The sequence below is a fragment of the Terrapene carolina genome, unplaced genomic scaffold, assembly GCF_002925995.2.
Source record: "Terrapene carolina triunguis isolate 2854851 unplaced genomic scaffold, T_m_triunguis-2.0 Scaffold234, whole genome shotgun sequence".
Taxonomy (NCBI): Eukaryota; Metazoa; Chordata; order Testudines; family Emydidae; genus Terrapene; species Terrapene triunguis.
The window spans coordinates 7,185,338-7,202,109 of NW_020664585.1; the positions used below are offsets into that span (position 1 = coordinate 7,185,338).

Here is a 16,772-nt window from a genome sequence, read left to right on the forward strand (position 1 = left end):
AGATATACTAGTATAAACATCCTTGTACTGGTCTAGTTTCTATTTCTGGAGACCAACCCTAACAGTTTTGTCTAGACTTGAATTTTAAGTCCTATTCTAACATGTTAATTGATTGTCAATTAACGTGTTAGCTAACATGATGGTACCTTCTGATGTAGACATTTCACAAATGTGTTCCAGGACACAAACCCTTATGACGTGAATAAGAACTAGGATTTGAGTCCTGGAACACATTTATGAAGTTTCAGAGTGGTAGCTGTATTAGTCTGTATCAGCAAAAAGAATGAGGAGTACTTGTGGCACCTTAGAGACTAACAAATTTATTTGGGCATAAGCTTTCGTTGGCTGAAAAAGTGAAGTGTCTGTGTTAGAAATTATGATCATGTTAGTTAAACGTGTTAACTGGTAATGGATTAACGTGTTAGAACATGACTGAAAATTCAAGTCTAGACAAAACATTAAGGGGCCAAAGGGATTTTTTTTAATCCTTTCATTACCATTTTAAAAGGAGCTTTAATACTGGAAAACCCAAATGATTTCACCGTTTAAGGTACTGAACAGTACATGGTGATATGCATTACCTTCATTTGCTGCTGTAGAATTTTAAGATCTTTTGGTTCAGAAATCTTTTTTAAATATTTTTTTTAATTCTTGGTAATTTCTTATGAAGCTTCTCTCATGACTGATGAGTGCTGAATGTCTCAAATTTAAATGGATGTAATCTTCATAGAATTCAAAGATTTTGAGCCCAAAGCAGCGAACAATGCTTTGCACAATAAGCAAAGGGAATTCAATTACTAATTCACATGACATTGACTGCAGTCAGAATTCTGCACACAAAATTATGGCAGGATGTTGCCCTAAACACTTCCAGTTGTACTTCATACAATAACAGTCTGTCTGCTGGGGACTTTCAAGAATACTGCCGAATAAAATAGATTGTTCTCACACTGCAGGAAGTAAAAGGGCTGCGTGAGGAGTGTATTCAGGAAGAAAGCTGCTATCATCATACTAACTGCATGAAAAAGGTAAGTCCACAAGAGAGAAGTCTAAACATGTGTAGGTGAGAATATTTAAGTAGGAAAGATGGTATATGTCTAAAATATGCTGTGTATTTCCTTTTAGAATCTAGAAATACAACTTCAACGTGCTAAAGATGAGATGAAGACATATGTTTCCCCAGATCCACAAGACAGAAGAAAAGCAATTAGGTAAATGTTCTTGTCTGTCTCTTGTGTGTTAATTCAGAGGATTTTTATAAACTGAGCCTGAAGTTATAAATTTTTTCATTGGTATTTGAACTGGAAGAAAGAATTCACCATCTAAGCTTAAAAATACTATAATATTAAAAAAATAAGTATCCTACATCCAAAAGATATTATTGTATATCCAGGAGTTCTCTCAAACATACCAAAACCTTTCTCTTTGTGTTGGAGACTATAGGCCAGACAGTAGCTTTTAACTCCAGGTTCCCATTGGAGGTGGATGCAGAGGTGTCTTGCTGCAGCTAAGCCCAAGGAGGAAATATGGGTGAGTCAAACAGAGAGTCAGCCAGATTTCCTCCAGGGGTTTCTGAAAGTGCACACTGAAGTAGCAAATTCATCACCTTTTCAAGGGAGTATAGCATATGTTGTCCTCAGATCCTGACCAGCTCTTGCCAGTCTGATACAATAGCTAGCACTAGTACTGGTGCTTGAAAGGAGGAGTGCCTATGCTTCATAGGAGAATTGTGTGTTGCTCCTTGTACCCTCCTGATACCATTCACCCCAGCAGACACAAGTTGGTGCTACTGGAATATAAATATTTAATAATAATAACCGGTCACTTATGTGCAGAGAAGAACTTGAATGTTCTACAGAGGGGCCGTTATTAGTACACTAGAACTGAAACTGGGAATTGGTGTAGGAGAAAAGTGAGAGGGCCAAGTTGAGGGTGAAGAGAATTTAGTGAATATAACTTAAAAACACAAACCAACCTCCAAATGTGTCTCATCTCCTAATCTCTTTGTATGTTGTATCCCTTTCCACCACTCAGCTCCCCTTATTTTTTATAAGACTGGATGCTCGTTAGGGCAGAAACTGCATCTTCCATTGTGTGTGGAAAGTGCACGGCACATGGCAAACACTACTGCCATCTGTCAATAATGGTTTCATGGAATCAAATAACTGTGATTGGGCAAACAGAGGAGCAAGTAGGGGAAATGCGGGAATTGGAAGATGGTGAGTGGAGTTATGGGATTCTTAGCATTGGGAGTAAGACTTGAGTGGAGCGTTGCCACTTCTCCTGCTGTCACTGTTTCACTGAACCTTTGCTAAACATGAGAAAAGAAGCTAGATAAGGTAACAGTTTCTCTGAAATTATAAACATTTTATTTTGACCTTCTGTGAGTTCAGAAAGCATTCACATTTATAAGTATACTGAAGGCTTTGATATGCAGATATTTACAAAATGCAAAATAGGGAGAGAAAATGAGTTTCTAGACCTCCTTTCAGGATGTGTATGTATTTTCACTGGGCACTGGAATGTAAACAGAGCTAAATTGAACCATAAATAGAACAGCACTTTCCTAATAACGTATTGAACAAAAAAGTCTTAATTCTGACCCTCTTTATTGGATATAAACTCTGTTCCATACAGTCAGTACTAAGGAATGTGAAAAGTTAATTTTGTTCTCTAAAAATAAAGGTTGGGTTTTTTTCTAATTTAAGTTGCATTCATTCCAGTCATCATTATAAATAGTAAAGAAAAAGACTACCATGAAAAAAGAGTTCTTGTTCTTTATCATTGTTTTGCAATAAACAGCTTTACTTAAAACAAACAAAAAACACATCCTGGGGCCAAGTTCTTAGTTGTACCTGAGTAACATCCAGTGAGCTTAATAGGAAGGAGGAGACTTTAGATGGCTTTCTGCTCTTTTGATCTGGTGGGAATAGCCAGGGCCAGTTTGGCTCCTAGCACAACTTAGAGCAGCCTCATGGCTGTTCGGACTTACACACTGGCTAGAATGGTTCTGAGTTGCCAGAGCACAACATGCTCCAGCCACCCCCTCTCCGGCCCCTAACACATCTACTCTGCTGAGAGAGCAGGAGCCAGGATCAGATGGCATGGAGCTCAAAGAATGTACTGGAGCTCAAAGATGGAGTAATCAATGGGAATGGGGAATGTATCACAGCAGATCCGCCACCCTTGCCTAATAATACCCTACTAGCGCAACCTGCTGTGGTTTATTGATGTGTTTTATCCTTTTGGAAACTAGGATTTCCCCATGCTGAGCAATTTTGAAAGTTCTTTAGATATTTGAACCACTCTGTGTTCCATGAACTCCCAAACCCTCTGCAGCTAAGTGTGCTTGTTACACACCATCATACTTAGTTCTTAAAAGAGATCATGTTTCTTAATATCTCACCTAAATTTGAAAAATATGTAAATAAGGGCATAATAGCATATCAGAATTTGTTATGATTTGCATATTCTATCATGCTGTCGGGTTTCACGTACATCAAGGGAATAGCTTCATCCACCGATGACAGCAACAGGCCAAGATTTTTAATATTGGATGTCAAGAGTTATGCTCCTACATCTATCTCTAGGCACCTAAATAAGAAGCCTGATTTTCAGAAGTGCTGAGCACCCAGCAATTCCTATTGAAATCCATTGGAGCTGCAGGATGCTCAGCGTTTTTGAAAATCAGGCCACCAGTGTTATGTTTTGTCAAACATGAGACCAAATACTGCTCATCTTAAACTCCTGAGTCTTCCCATTTGCTGCAATGATACTATTCCCATGAGCGAAGCAGTCTGGATTTGGACACTGTATGGCCTTTGTACAGAAGTATGACACTGAGCAGTCTCCGAATACTGGCGACTTTAATGCAGTATTAAAAAGGATCTCAACCATGCATTATTCGGGAGGAGCCATGTACCCAGACTTCACGTGGGGAACCCCAGAAATCAAACTTGCTCTGAAAGCTTAACAGTGACCTTATCCATTCGTGAATAGCATTTTATGCCAACTGCACAATTATGGGGGTCAAAGAAGTCCTGACGCCTGATGATAAAGTTGTTTCTTCATCTCACTCTTTTGACTTTCTTATTTAGGGGCCCTTACATTTTGATGGTATCCCCATCCTGGCTATACTTGTAAACTTTCTACCACTTTCCATTTTTCCCCCACTTGTAGAGTTAATCTGTTTTATTACTTAGAGCTAATTAAAATTATAACTCTATTATGTACCTTCTTTAGAGAACAATATACACGAATGATCCTTGAACAAGAAAACCTTGGGAAGGTAAGGATGAGTTTGGGTTTTTTCACTTGAACAAACATGTTGCAGTTCGTACTTCTATTTGGTTCAATGTTCAAAACTGTGCTCATCCTTTGAAAAAGCATATTGCAGAACACAGAGAAACTCCATTACTGTTGGCATCAGTAATGAATCCCCTGAAAAGATATCACACTTACCCTTCAGAGTTTGATTTCCTACAGAGCATAGCATGAGCTTCTTGTAAAAGATAGTCAAACAGCTTAACACAACAGCACATTCCCTGTAAACCATTTGGATAAGAAACTGAAACATAGATATAACAAACTGTGCCAGCTCAAATTTGAAGTCGTATATAAAGCAACCTGTTGAAGTCAATAAATTTTAGAGCTGTCAGTCTTATCTTTATAAAAGGCTAATGATATCTTCAATGTAGTTGTGTTAACAAAAGCCGTTGTCCAAGTTTATTCACATCTGAAGTTCAGGCTAGTGAAGGGCTTAGCCATACTATTTCAACCAGAATGTCCTCTTTTTCCTCTCTAGTTTTCCCTTTGAGTCAGTTTGCGAGTGAATTTTACAAGTTTGTGTCACTACAGTTGAGAATTAATTGCAGTTTCTCATGTAAAAGTTTAATTTCAGGATATATAACTTCATGATCAGAATCCATTACAGGCTGTAACTTGCTATGCAGTGTCTCAGTCTGGAAGTGAACTGATTTTTTAAAATAAACTTTTACAAAACAAATGGGACTCCCCACAGAGAAACTGGGAACACAGCAGGGTAAAGTTGCACTATATAAAAAATGGGGTGTTATTTTCAAGGAGCTGCAATAAAATTAACATTATACAAGGCACACACATCAAAGACTCTACAGAGAATGCTGCATATCCATTTACAAGGAATGTTTTTGAACTTAACTGAATATTAATAATGTTTCAAGGGGAGAGGAAATTTTCTTTATTCACATTAGGCTACCTATGTAAGCTAACGTTTGTCATGTTGAACCTATCCAAAAATCTGAAATACGGTAACGTTATTTGTTTATAACAGAAACTACGAGAGAAACAAAAAGCTGTGCGGGAAAGTCATGGACCAAATATGAAGCAAGCTAAAATGTGGCGGGATTTTGAGCAACTGATGGAGTGTAAGAGAGAGTGTTTTCTAAAGCAACAAAATCAAACTTCTGTTGGTCAAGTCATTCAGGAAGGTGGCGAGGATAGGCTGGTATTATGAATTCATTTAGAATTCTTACCTCGTCATTTCCTCAGATCGTTCAATTGAATATTGCTTTGCTTTCTCACTGTTTCTACATAGGTTACTTTTAAATTATTTATTTTCAGTGGGTAATATAAGGTTGAAATTAACTCCCATGCAGAGAGCCCTCTACATTATTTAAGTGCCAGGTTAACGGCGTAAGTCATATGGAGGGTCTTCTGTGAGCCTTCTGCACTGAGGTGAATTTCACTGTAAAGTCTATGGATCTTCCCAAAGAAACCAAGGGGACAGAATTCTTTCCCAAGGCCACAGAAAGCTGGTAGAGCTGCTCTTCAGCTGTTACTGTCGCCCTAACACTACATTTCTCAGGGGGAAGGATAGGAAGTTCTGGTCCACCCATTTCCTAGCTCGGCCCTCTCCTTCCTGCCTTGCCTGAATTCATTCACTATGTGCTGGTAAGCATGGAGCCATTGCAGAACCAAGCTCCACGCCATGCCAAAGGTGCGCACACTCCACTCCCAATCTCCTTACACAACTGAATTGTGCTGCCAGAGGGACCCTTCATTGGCACAAAGACAGAAGCAGGATTTGAGAACAATTACTTGGATTCTGAGCTTTTTCCACTTTTTTCTTTTTAAATATGTGCTGTCTTCTAACTTTGCCCTGTGGTTGTATGTTACCCTAATGAAAACTTAAACTAGGGCCTAGTAAGAAATACAGGCCTAGGGTTTCCCCTGCACTGAGGCAGCTTTGTGCTGCTTTATTTATGCAAAGTGATTCTAAAGCAGTGATAGCTGCCCACAGGAGGATCAGCCCAGTGTAGGGGCAATCCTCCAGTGATGTAGATCTGGCCCAATTCTTCCTACATAAATTAGGGAATGGAAAAGTGTTTGTGGACAAGACTTCCCTGCACCCTGACTAGTTGTCAGAATAGTCCCTGGAGGTCACTGGCAGCCTTCAGACTGTTCTGAGAGACATCAGTGGATCCATCTGGTGCACAGCTGGCCCAGTATCAGAGGAGTGCAAAAATGGCTTGAAACTCTCCTTCACCCCTCCTGATTTTTGCTGTGCACTCCTTGGCCAAACAGACAAGGGTCAGAGCTATAAAGTTATGTCATGAAGATCAAAATTCTTACTGCTTTTCTTATTTTCTTTTGGCCTGTAGAAAAGCCATTTGGAAATTTCTATCCTGTTTGAAATAAAATTGACCTAATTTTTAATAGTACCTTCAGTGTTACTTTGGATATAACAAGTATTTTAGCCTTCTCTGATATTTAACTATACATCCACTTGCTCCTTTTTTGTGTGAACCCCTTCCCTAATCTGTATTTGCATTAAATATATTTAACAGAAATAGAAGAAAAAAAAATCTGGTGTCTATAGTGTGGCTTTGTAATTTTTTAAAAGTTTCTTTAGTTGATAGAAGTAATTGAACAGTCATTATTAAAGGCAAGCAGCTTGCTGGGCCTAAGAGGAAGAAGGCGTTTGAAAAGCTCAGATTCACGTCACAGAGTTATTTCCAAATTCTCCCTTTGGCAGCAAAAAGTGTTTGCAGCCATGCTAAGAAAACAAAGCCTTCAAATCCCGCACAACCCTAAGATTTGCCTGGAGACAGGGTACAGTCCCCTCTCATCCCAATGTGGGGCCCTGCCCCTTGGCTCCTCTTTCCCCTTCAGGATAGATCAAGGGACTCTTTCTCCACAGCTACACACTAACCTTCTCTCCAAGGATAGGTAGAAGCTGCAAAGGGTTAAGCAGCATTAACTCCTATGCAGATTTTCACTGGTTTGGAGGGAAGCCTGCTGTGTAGGGGGCGGACCTGAGGTAGATTTACAAGCAGCTGGGAGAGCATGTCTCATTACCACCATGTGCCTCTTCCACAATTTGAGTGCCCTACATGGCAAAAGGAGGATTGTCTTAAGGTTAAGGCACTGGACTGAAACTATATCAAACAATGTGCTAGGGGCAAGCTCAACAAAATGGCAGCAGACTGTGTGGTATGGGGAAACCCAGTTCCAGGAATATCTTTAGGTTCTTCTCTTGCTAGCCCAGTATTTATTAATTATTACTTATTTATTTACAGTGCTCTGGTGCCAAATGGAGCTGAAGAAAGTTATGGGAGTTACATACTTGGCCTTTTGAGGAAGGGTTATAGGCATCTTGTTGAATGCTTGTCATCAACAGTGGAATAGCATGGCCATCTAGACAGGAGATATATTAGGGGGAGCCTGGGATGATCTCCAGAAAAGGGGCATTTGGATTCCTTAGGGGTCATGTGCAGTGGTGAAGGAGAACACATGCTCCAAAGCCACAGAAAAGGGGGGAGGGGAGAGGATGAGGGAGGGATGTGCACATGAAACAAATACTTAAGAAAATCCCAAACTCTAAAATCACATTGATTATTCACTAAATCATTTAGACATCTCTTTTTTATATGGCATTGCCAGTTACGCAGGAGTTATGCTTTTGAAATCTATAGGAGTAATGTACAGTCCAACTGGATGTAATTTTTTTTCTGTTCAGTGTTATCCTGAAAGCAGAGTCTCTTTCTTTTTAAAAACAAGTTATTGGTAGTTGATTTAAGATTACATGATGGTTGCACTGATTTAATTAGTGCGGCATCATTCTTACAGCATCAGAATGACTTGCTGAAGCGAAGCAGAAAATCATAATTACTCTAAGAAAAGACAATTGGAAAAACTAAAAAGCTGTTAGTTATTTTTAGCCTTTATATAAGTGGACATTTAATGCGGGTTTAATGGATTCTGTTCAGTGGCTTTTCCAACCAGTTAGTGATTTGATGGGAGCATTCAAAAATCTTTGATTCTGACAGTTAATTTCTTCTGCTGGTAATTTACAAAGAAGCTTATTATCTTTTGCTCTATTAGTATTAATAGTCTAGCTGAGATTACAAATACAACTTGGAAAATCACCTGCCTTTTACTTGTGAAGATCCAAATAAAAAAAAATGTAGCCAGTGAAATTCTGTGTTTCTGTACTTTTAAAAATGTCTTCCTATTAAGACACCACTCTTGCTAACAGTTGCTAGGACCAACTGCATATACTGATTCAAGAGACTAGTACCTATCTTTACCCAGAATTAAATCAGGAGATAATCCAACTTTAAAGGCTGTTTGTGTTCCATAGCATTGCATGGTTTTGTCATGCAAGCTTAACACTGATTCAAGGGATGTCCTTTTCAAGAGTTACAGGCAACTCCCAAATGAGTAAGCACTATGAATAGGGAAATCAGAAATGGGCATGAGCAAACTTATTTGGCTTGTTACATAACCGATCAGTTAATACTTTTATCATCTGGATTTCACATGCTCATTTGTTTCCTCAATATTAGCAGTTACCATTTTGCTTCTATTAGAGCATTAATAGAGGAGAATATTAGAATATCCCCCAAATGGCTCAATCTGCAAACACTATATATAAACATATAACTTTACTTACGTGATTAGTACAATTGAGCAATTCACATATGTAAAGCTGTCCACCTGCTTAAGTATCTGTAGGCTTGAGCTCTATAGCTGTATTTTATTATGTTTAAATACGTTAAATTTTTGGTAGATATAAAGTACAAAAAAAGATCTGAAGAAAAATCTAGTTCAATTAAGACCTTAACATTTTGTTCTAAAAATAGCACCTCAAAAATGTTTTGGCACAGATTATCCTAATAAATATAAAATCTATTAAGGATGTCTCCTTAAGAAAGCCCTGCAAACATCTGTCTTAATGTACAGTATAATAGAAACAGTTACTTAGTGACAGCTCAGTGAGTTAAGAAAAATTCTCATTGTGAGAATGTCCTGATTAATTAAAATGGATAGTATCATTCCCAATATGTCATATAAAATCTGTTCTTATGGTGACCAGATGGCCTGGGGAACTGGAAATGGGATACAGAGCCTTTCACCTTTAGATCACTGTTCCATATCTGGCCCAGATCAGCAGTAGCTGAAAGTCACTACTACCTGGAGGCTGTCCTCAGCTCAGTTAAGTATGCATAATGAGTTGGCAGTATCAGGCCAGTTCCTAAATCACTGTGGCAGCTGGCAAAGTTTGGCAACCCTATAGCCATTCTCAACAACAAGGTAGGCACAGGATTGATAGGGCCATGGAGACCAACCTACCCTGTCACCATAGGTGTCCCCGCCAGACGAGGGTTGTGCCAAACTGGCATGGCAGAGGGTGGGAAGATTCTTGTATCTGCTTTGTGGATAAAGAGAACTACAGACTTGATGCCTGTAAATCTGGCACCTTTCATTAGCGCTGTATTCGCTCAGATTTAAATGACCACCCCCCCACAAATAACTTGTTCTCTGTATGTCCTATGTTATTTATATCAGCAGGTTTCCTGCTGAAGAAACCATGTTAACTCATCAGCTGCCTTTCTGTTCTGGCCTTTGTTCCAGCCTCAGAAGGGTAGCAGAATGCAACAATTTTCTTGGACATGTGAATGCTCCAATAGGGAAGTATTGCATGGATCAGCTTTGGAGGTGTCTATTTCTCAAGGTATCAGCTGCATGAGGCAACACCCAAATAATTAGGTAGTTAAACAGTCTCAAAATTTGGCCTATTTTAAACTTGTTTTAATATGAAGAGGAAGGGGCCTCTGGATCCTGAATGTGTGACCCATACAAACCCAATTTTTCTGCTCTTGTGCTCCCTATGTTCGTTCTGCAGCAGCAGTTTCCCGACATCATCGCTAACCTATCTTTAACTAAAACATGGCAGGGGATGATTTTTCACAAATAATTGTACTGTGCTGCTTTCAGTGATTTTTGGTATACAAACAAGGAAGTATTGTAAGCAATTGGGGCCATGATAACTTAATGCCCCATTAGAAGCAGAGGGTTGTAGGAAAGGCAGAGCAAAAATTCCTACATAGTTGAGATAAAATCAGCAAGGAATTGTGGGTCAAATCCTGCAGTCCTGACAAAATTCTTGTTGACTTCAATTGGAATTTTGTCACAATAAGGTCTGATGGAGTTAACCCTGTGTTCTTTTTCCTGGCCAAACATCAGTAGTTAAAGGGACAATGTAAAACTTTAAAAGAATAAATTTAAAAATATATATTCTTGCCTAAAATAATGGTCTTGATCCTGCTGAAGACTCCCACTAAAGTGGGACACTTTAATTAAAAGACCTGAAATTTATTAAAGATTTTCGCAGCATGAAAGATAAAAAGAGGCCAGTTGGTATCACTTTAGTTTGTAGTTGATGTCTATTCAGTTTCACTGTCAGGTTCTCATGCAGTAGCACAATTCTGCAATGTTTAAAAAAATTAAATTATTGCTTTTTTATTTTATTTCATGGAAATATTTATTTTCATGAATGGTAAAAAAAGAAAAGAAAAGAATTTTCCCCATTTTTCCCCATTGTTCTTAGCTTAGAGAAAAACACAATTTTTACAAAATTGATCCAAACATGTCCCTTTAACAAAATCCTATTCCCAGAGCAATGCAAATAACATATAATATAGCCACGAAGAAAATGAAACAAAATCCTTCAGGTTAGCTGCAACTCTGCTGAAAACACAGAATCAGTATCTGCCAAATGGATTACGGCCCTGATCTTGCAATTGGATCCACAGAGGCAGAGCGTATGTCTGCGCAGAGCTCTATTCAAGTCAATAAGTACTGAATAAAATCACATTTTTACGCTTTTGATTGCAACTATCAGAGTTTTTAAAAAGCACCCATTAACACAGTAAGAACGTCACAGTGTCTCTTTTTGGAATATAATAAAGCCAGATCCTGCACGCTTTGGCCAAACTAATCCTAGCGAAGCGTTTGGTCTATAGGAGTAGGGCAAACAGGATTTGACCAATATTTAACGATAAATTCTTCTCGCTCACTGCTCCCATCCCTTTGACTGGAGAGGAAACTGTCCTCGTTATTTTACAAATAATGAACTACAAACACATGCATTTTATGCAAATAATAAAGATGTATGAGGGAATCATGCAGAAATTGGCCAAGTAATGTTTTGTTTTTAAATTATGCAAATGATGCATAGAGATGAATAAACAGTTAGAGAAGATACTGGGTTAAGTGAGATTTTTATATGGTTTAAAAGCATTAGTTTTTCCATTGAATTATTTTTAAAAAATCTATTTAACAATTGAAAGTCTGAGGCTATAAAATGTTAAGTGAAAAATTCAGAATCTTATTTGATTTACTCCAATGGAGCATTAGCTGGACAGTAACATGTTTAGACGTGGCTGTTGCAAATGGAAATGTCAGGTCCATAAATGAAGAATTAAGTGAGGAAAAGTTGATTGACCCAAGATTTGAGAAGTTAAAAATTGTGTGAGAATTATACATATTGGATATTGGTGATCAACTGACTTTTAAACTGTACATTCTCCAAATGCTGAACTCTTTCAATACAATTAATGTTTTACAATTTATTTGTAGATTGTTGTATTAACCTTGCTTTAGTCTGCCATATTTTTATTGTATAAAAATGTATTTTTTAAGCCTTAAAGATTAAAATGGTGTCATTTGAATTGCTTCCTACTAAATATAATACAGCCAGGTCACAACTCTGGTGTATACCAGCTGAGAACTATCTCATAGAGCTGGAAGGGACCCTGAAAGGTCATTGAGTCCCACCCCCTGCCTTCACTAGCAGGACCAAGTAGTGATTTTGCCCCAGATTCCTAAGTGGCCCCCTCAAGGATTGAGCTCATAACCCTGGGTTTAGCAGGCCAATGCTCAAACCACTGAGCTATATATCCCCCCAGTAATATTTAACATCACCATTACACCTTTCATCCTTGAGGATTTCTCTGCTCTATCACTAGAGGAAATAGGAATAGATTGTTTTGGTACCTCTAGGAGCCAGCCTGAAAATCTTTAGAGACTCATTTATTGTCTTGAGGATATTAATGAAAATGAGGTATTCATTAACTCAGACAATGACAAATGACCATCTCAAGCTTAAAGCTCACCAAGAAGACAGCTTCCACAACTTGTAATTAGAGCAATTTGAACTCCTCTCAGATGACAAGAAGCCGGAGTGTGGCACGCTAAATAATGTTAACAGTTATGTTCCTATTCCTTTAAGGATTGTTTTTTTTTTTCACATTGATTACACCAGACTTTCAGTCTGTCCATATGGAACACATCACTTTATACTCTTTCTAGACACAGCTAAGCATGCCTAGTTTTTCTTGAGGTTGATTAAATTGCATGAGCTGAAAGATTAATCATAAAATATCAACTGTGTACATAGTAAGCTTTCTTACATTGTAAAAATCATCATAAACGTTTTCCTAACATCACTAACACAACTTGGTAACCCTTCCCAGCTTTTGGCTAAAAAAGATCGACTTACGTATAAGGTACTTTTTAATGACATATTTTAAAAAATTTTACAGTTCGCATAATGTCAGCTTTAATGTTTTTAAGTCGGGGGGGACATCCTATAGTCCTTACCACTGTTGTCAAAGCTATTTTCAGCCTTTAAAAGGATTCACTTGCTAGTGACTTGGCAATGTCAAACAAATGTTCAACTTTTATTCTGACACTTCTTGAAGAATTTGATTGAAACTATATATGTCTAGATAACATCCAACAAAGTGCCCCTCTTGCGTTTGTTTCAAGATATTTTTGGAAACAACAGAGGCGACCTTGGACAGAGCTGCTTTTCCAATTTAGGACTTCAGTTGGTCTAACTGAATAATTATAATCAGCAAACGTTTTTCTAAACACACAAACAGCAAAACAGTTTTGGTAATATATTGTACTGAAGAATTGTGCTTTTCTGTAGTATGTACTTTGCCAGCTATGCTGATCTATTTAAGGCAAAATCAGTATATTTCATATTCAACAATCTACTTCCAAATACATTTACAAGTGGCTCTCTGGTGCACATTTGCTGTTCATCAAAAAGTCTCTGTGTAATTTTAATTGAACAGTGCTTATTTATGTAATATTTTAGTTTCTGTAAAACTAAGAACTAGGAATTAGCCTTTGCTTACTGACATCAAAAGTCTGATTTCAAGCCAGGGCTCACTCAGACTTGATGTAAAGTCTAAATGAGGACAGTGGTAATGCTGGCAAATGCTCTGTGATGGGATTGCCACCTGTCCAGATCATAGGAGAAATACTGCTTGTCAAGCTTCAAGTTTAAAAAGCAAGGTTAGGTGCCAAGGTCTGTGTACATCTAGTCTGGGACAGATCACTTGCTTTTCTTTCCTCAGTTGGCCAGTCTTACAGTTATATCTGTAAATCTTTGTTGCATCCACTCAGGAGATTTAAACATTTTTGCACTTAATTTTATATCCAGTCAATACATTTGCATTTGTTTGTTGTTACAGCCTAACAGTATGTTACGAAGAAGTCGTAGCTTACTGCAGTAATAATGCAGTTCAGAGACTTTAAGGTCAGAAGGGACCATCATGATCATCTAGTCTGACCTGCACACTGCAGGCCACAGAACCTCACCCACCCACTCCTGTAATAGACCCCTAACCTCTGGCTGAGTTACTGACGTCCTCAAATCATGATTTAACGACTTCAAGTTACAGAAAATCCACTGTTTTACTGTTGTGAAATAAGTTCCCTGTAAGCTGTGTGGCCGTGTGGCCACACAGCAGGCTATCAAGGGCTGTGCAGGTGGGGAGCGGTGCCCCTCCCCTGGCCCAGCCCAGGCCCATGGGAACTGCTGGGGAGAGGAGCCCATCCCTCAGCCCGGCCCAGCCCAGCCTCACCGGAACCGCCGTGGTCAGGGAGAAGCTCCTCTCATCCAGTGCCGAGCTGCTGTGGTGAGAGAGGACTGGGGGGAGTCCTCTCTCCCTGCTGCAGCCCTGGGGCAGCCTGCACCCCAAACACTTCATCCCCGGCCCCACCCCAGAGCCTTCACCGCTAGTCGGAGCCCTCACCTCCTGCACCCAACCCTGAGCCCCCTCCCATATCCCAATGCCCTCACCCCAGGGCCTGCACCCCCACCCAGAGCCCTCACACACACCCCACACTCCAACCCTCTCTGCCCCAGCCTTGAACACCCTCCCACACTCTGAACCCCTCAGCCCCATCCCTACCACACATCACCTCCATATTGGAGCACATAACAAAATTCATTCCACACACGGATGTAAAAAATTAAAGCAATACTGGTTGTGAATGCACTGGGCATGCTTAGAGGCACTTACTGGATCAGGTCCCATTCAAAATCCAGTCGGAGGAGGTGGAGGTACCCAGCTTATAACTGTTAGCTCAGTGGTTAGAGCACTCACTGGGATGTGAGAGCTCCAGGTTCATTTCTCCTCCCGCCTCCCCTCAGAGGTGGAGGCAGGATTTGAATAGGAGTCTCCCACCTCTGAAGAGAGTTCTCTAAACACTGAACTGTGGGATAGTCTGATGTGCACCTTTCCCAGTCTCTCCTGTAAAAGCTGTTGCACTCTAGATAAATCATGAAGGACTGATTGGAGCAGAGGAATTGGACTGGACCCATGGTCTCCCCCTTCCCAAGTGGGTGCCCTAACCACTGGATTACAGAATCACAGTCTGGCCCAATAACTATTTAAGTATTTGTCCACAGTGAAACGGTCAACAGAAGAGAGCGAGGGAGTCCCATATCAGAATATCCCTTAGCTCAGGAATTAGAGAGTTCGGAGAGTCCTGTCTTTCTCCCCCTCTGGCAGAGAAGGGGGGAATTGAAGCTGGATCCCTCCCATCCCAGGTGTGTGCTCTAACCACTGGGGTAACAGTTATAAAATGGGGAATGGCACCTCCTCTTCTGAGCGTTTTGTGCGGAGCGCCTAACAGTCCTGTAAGAGGCACCTAAGCCACCTGAATCCGAGGGGGGTGGGGGTCCCATTTGTAGATCACTAAGCAGAGCTAGGTGCCTCCCTACAGCATGGATTTAGGCACCTAGTGCAGAGAGAGAGTCAGGGCGTAATACACATCCTTCTCTTTGGCTTCTCCTATTGGCTAGTTTAGGCAGCTTCCTGCCTAGCATTCTGGCTTTTGTGGATAGCATTTTTCAGCATCTGTCTCCCCGCATTCATTGTATAGGGAGCCTAACTCAGGCTTTGTGGATAGCAGTGTTGTTCCTGTGATTATCTAGGCACCTAAAAGCAAGGCGTCATGATGCTCAGCATTGCAATGCCTAAGTCCTTTCGTGGTTCCCACCCATGAACACTAGCCACAATTAATTGGACCTGTAAACATGGCAGCTGTTTTTAAAAATCAAGATGCATATACATGTGTATGCATGTGTGTGCTTGCATATGCTACTACTAAATTAGCTCAAAATCAATCATATTTGGCACTTATACAGGACCAAGCCTATGAACAACCTGAGATAGGTAAGTAAAAATTATTAACTTTATTTGTAGATAGGTAAATAAAGGCACAAAGAGATTAAGTAATTTATCCAGCTTCATACAGTGAGTCAGAGGTAGAACCAGGAATTAAATCCAGTACCAATGAGTCCTAACTTCTAGTATCCTGGTCTGACCTTTAGGCCACCTGCCACTCCATACAAGGTAAATAATTTTAAAGGCTGAATCATCGTCTACAGATTAACAGTATGATACTTAATTTGTTAAAATCTTTGTATTGAATCCAATTACACACTCAGACAAATATTAATATCAAGCCAATTTTTAACGGCACTGAGACTAAATTGTAACATTTGTGGACGGAACATCGGTGCATAAGATATCACATCAGAACTACCTGCAGTGATTTATATATTAAAGATATTCATTCAATTGCATGCAAAGACACCTGCTAGTTTTAGGCCAAACTCCTGGAGCCCTTACAAATTTATGCAATTCTTATTTGTGACAATAAACCCACTGACGTCAACCAGACTATGGGCCTGATTCTCATTGTCCCAGAGCAGTGTAAAGGGACCTAAATCTGGGTATGAATTATACTTCCCCCACTTTAAGACATCTTTAAACTGCTAAGCCTTAATCAGAAGCACTCTCAGCACAAGAACTATGCCTGTGAGTAAGGTTTGTATAATTAGGCCCCTCTTTTGTAAAGAATGTATTTAACTTTATGAGACACACAGTATTTTTGACAGGTGTGTCTGTCCTGTGTACATTTCCATTCTTCTGTGAACATCTAACTGGTGCCATAACTGAAGTGCATTAATTAAATAAGCAAGAGCAAATAGTAGCTATTCAACTGCAGAATCAACAGCAGAGTTTGCTTTTCCTGAAACCCTTCATTCCCTGCGTTATTTGGTACTGTCTTTTACAATGCTAAAGGCGTGTAATAGAAAAAGAGAAAACAAAAAGGGAAATTCGATGGGTCAGAGCACT

General features: G+C 39.6%; 1 protein-coding gene across 2 annotated transcripts in view; it reads left to right on the plus strand.

The window, feature by feature from the left end:
- Nucleotides 1-6,804, plus strand: part of IFT81 (intraflagellar transport 81) — a 60,049-nt gene extending 53,245 nt beyond the window's left edge. For both annotated transcript variants that reach the window (XM_024196110.1, XM_024196109.1), the window contains 4 exons: nucleotides 957-1,028; nucleotides 1,126-1,211; nucleotides 4,243-4,288; nucleotides 5,312-6,804. In XM_024196110.1, coding sequence (XP_024051878.1) covers nucleotides 957-1,028; nucleotides 1,126-1,211; nucleotides 4,243-4,288; nucleotides 5,312-5,494 — 387 coding nt within the window. In that variant the 3' untranslated portion in view covers nucleotides 5,495-6,804. The remainder of the gene's footprint in view (nucleotides 1-956; nucleotides 1,029-1,125; nucleotides 1,212-4,242; nucleotides 4,289-5,311) is intronic.
- The last annotated feature ends 9,968 nt before the right edge of the window (nucleotides 6,805-16,772 follow it).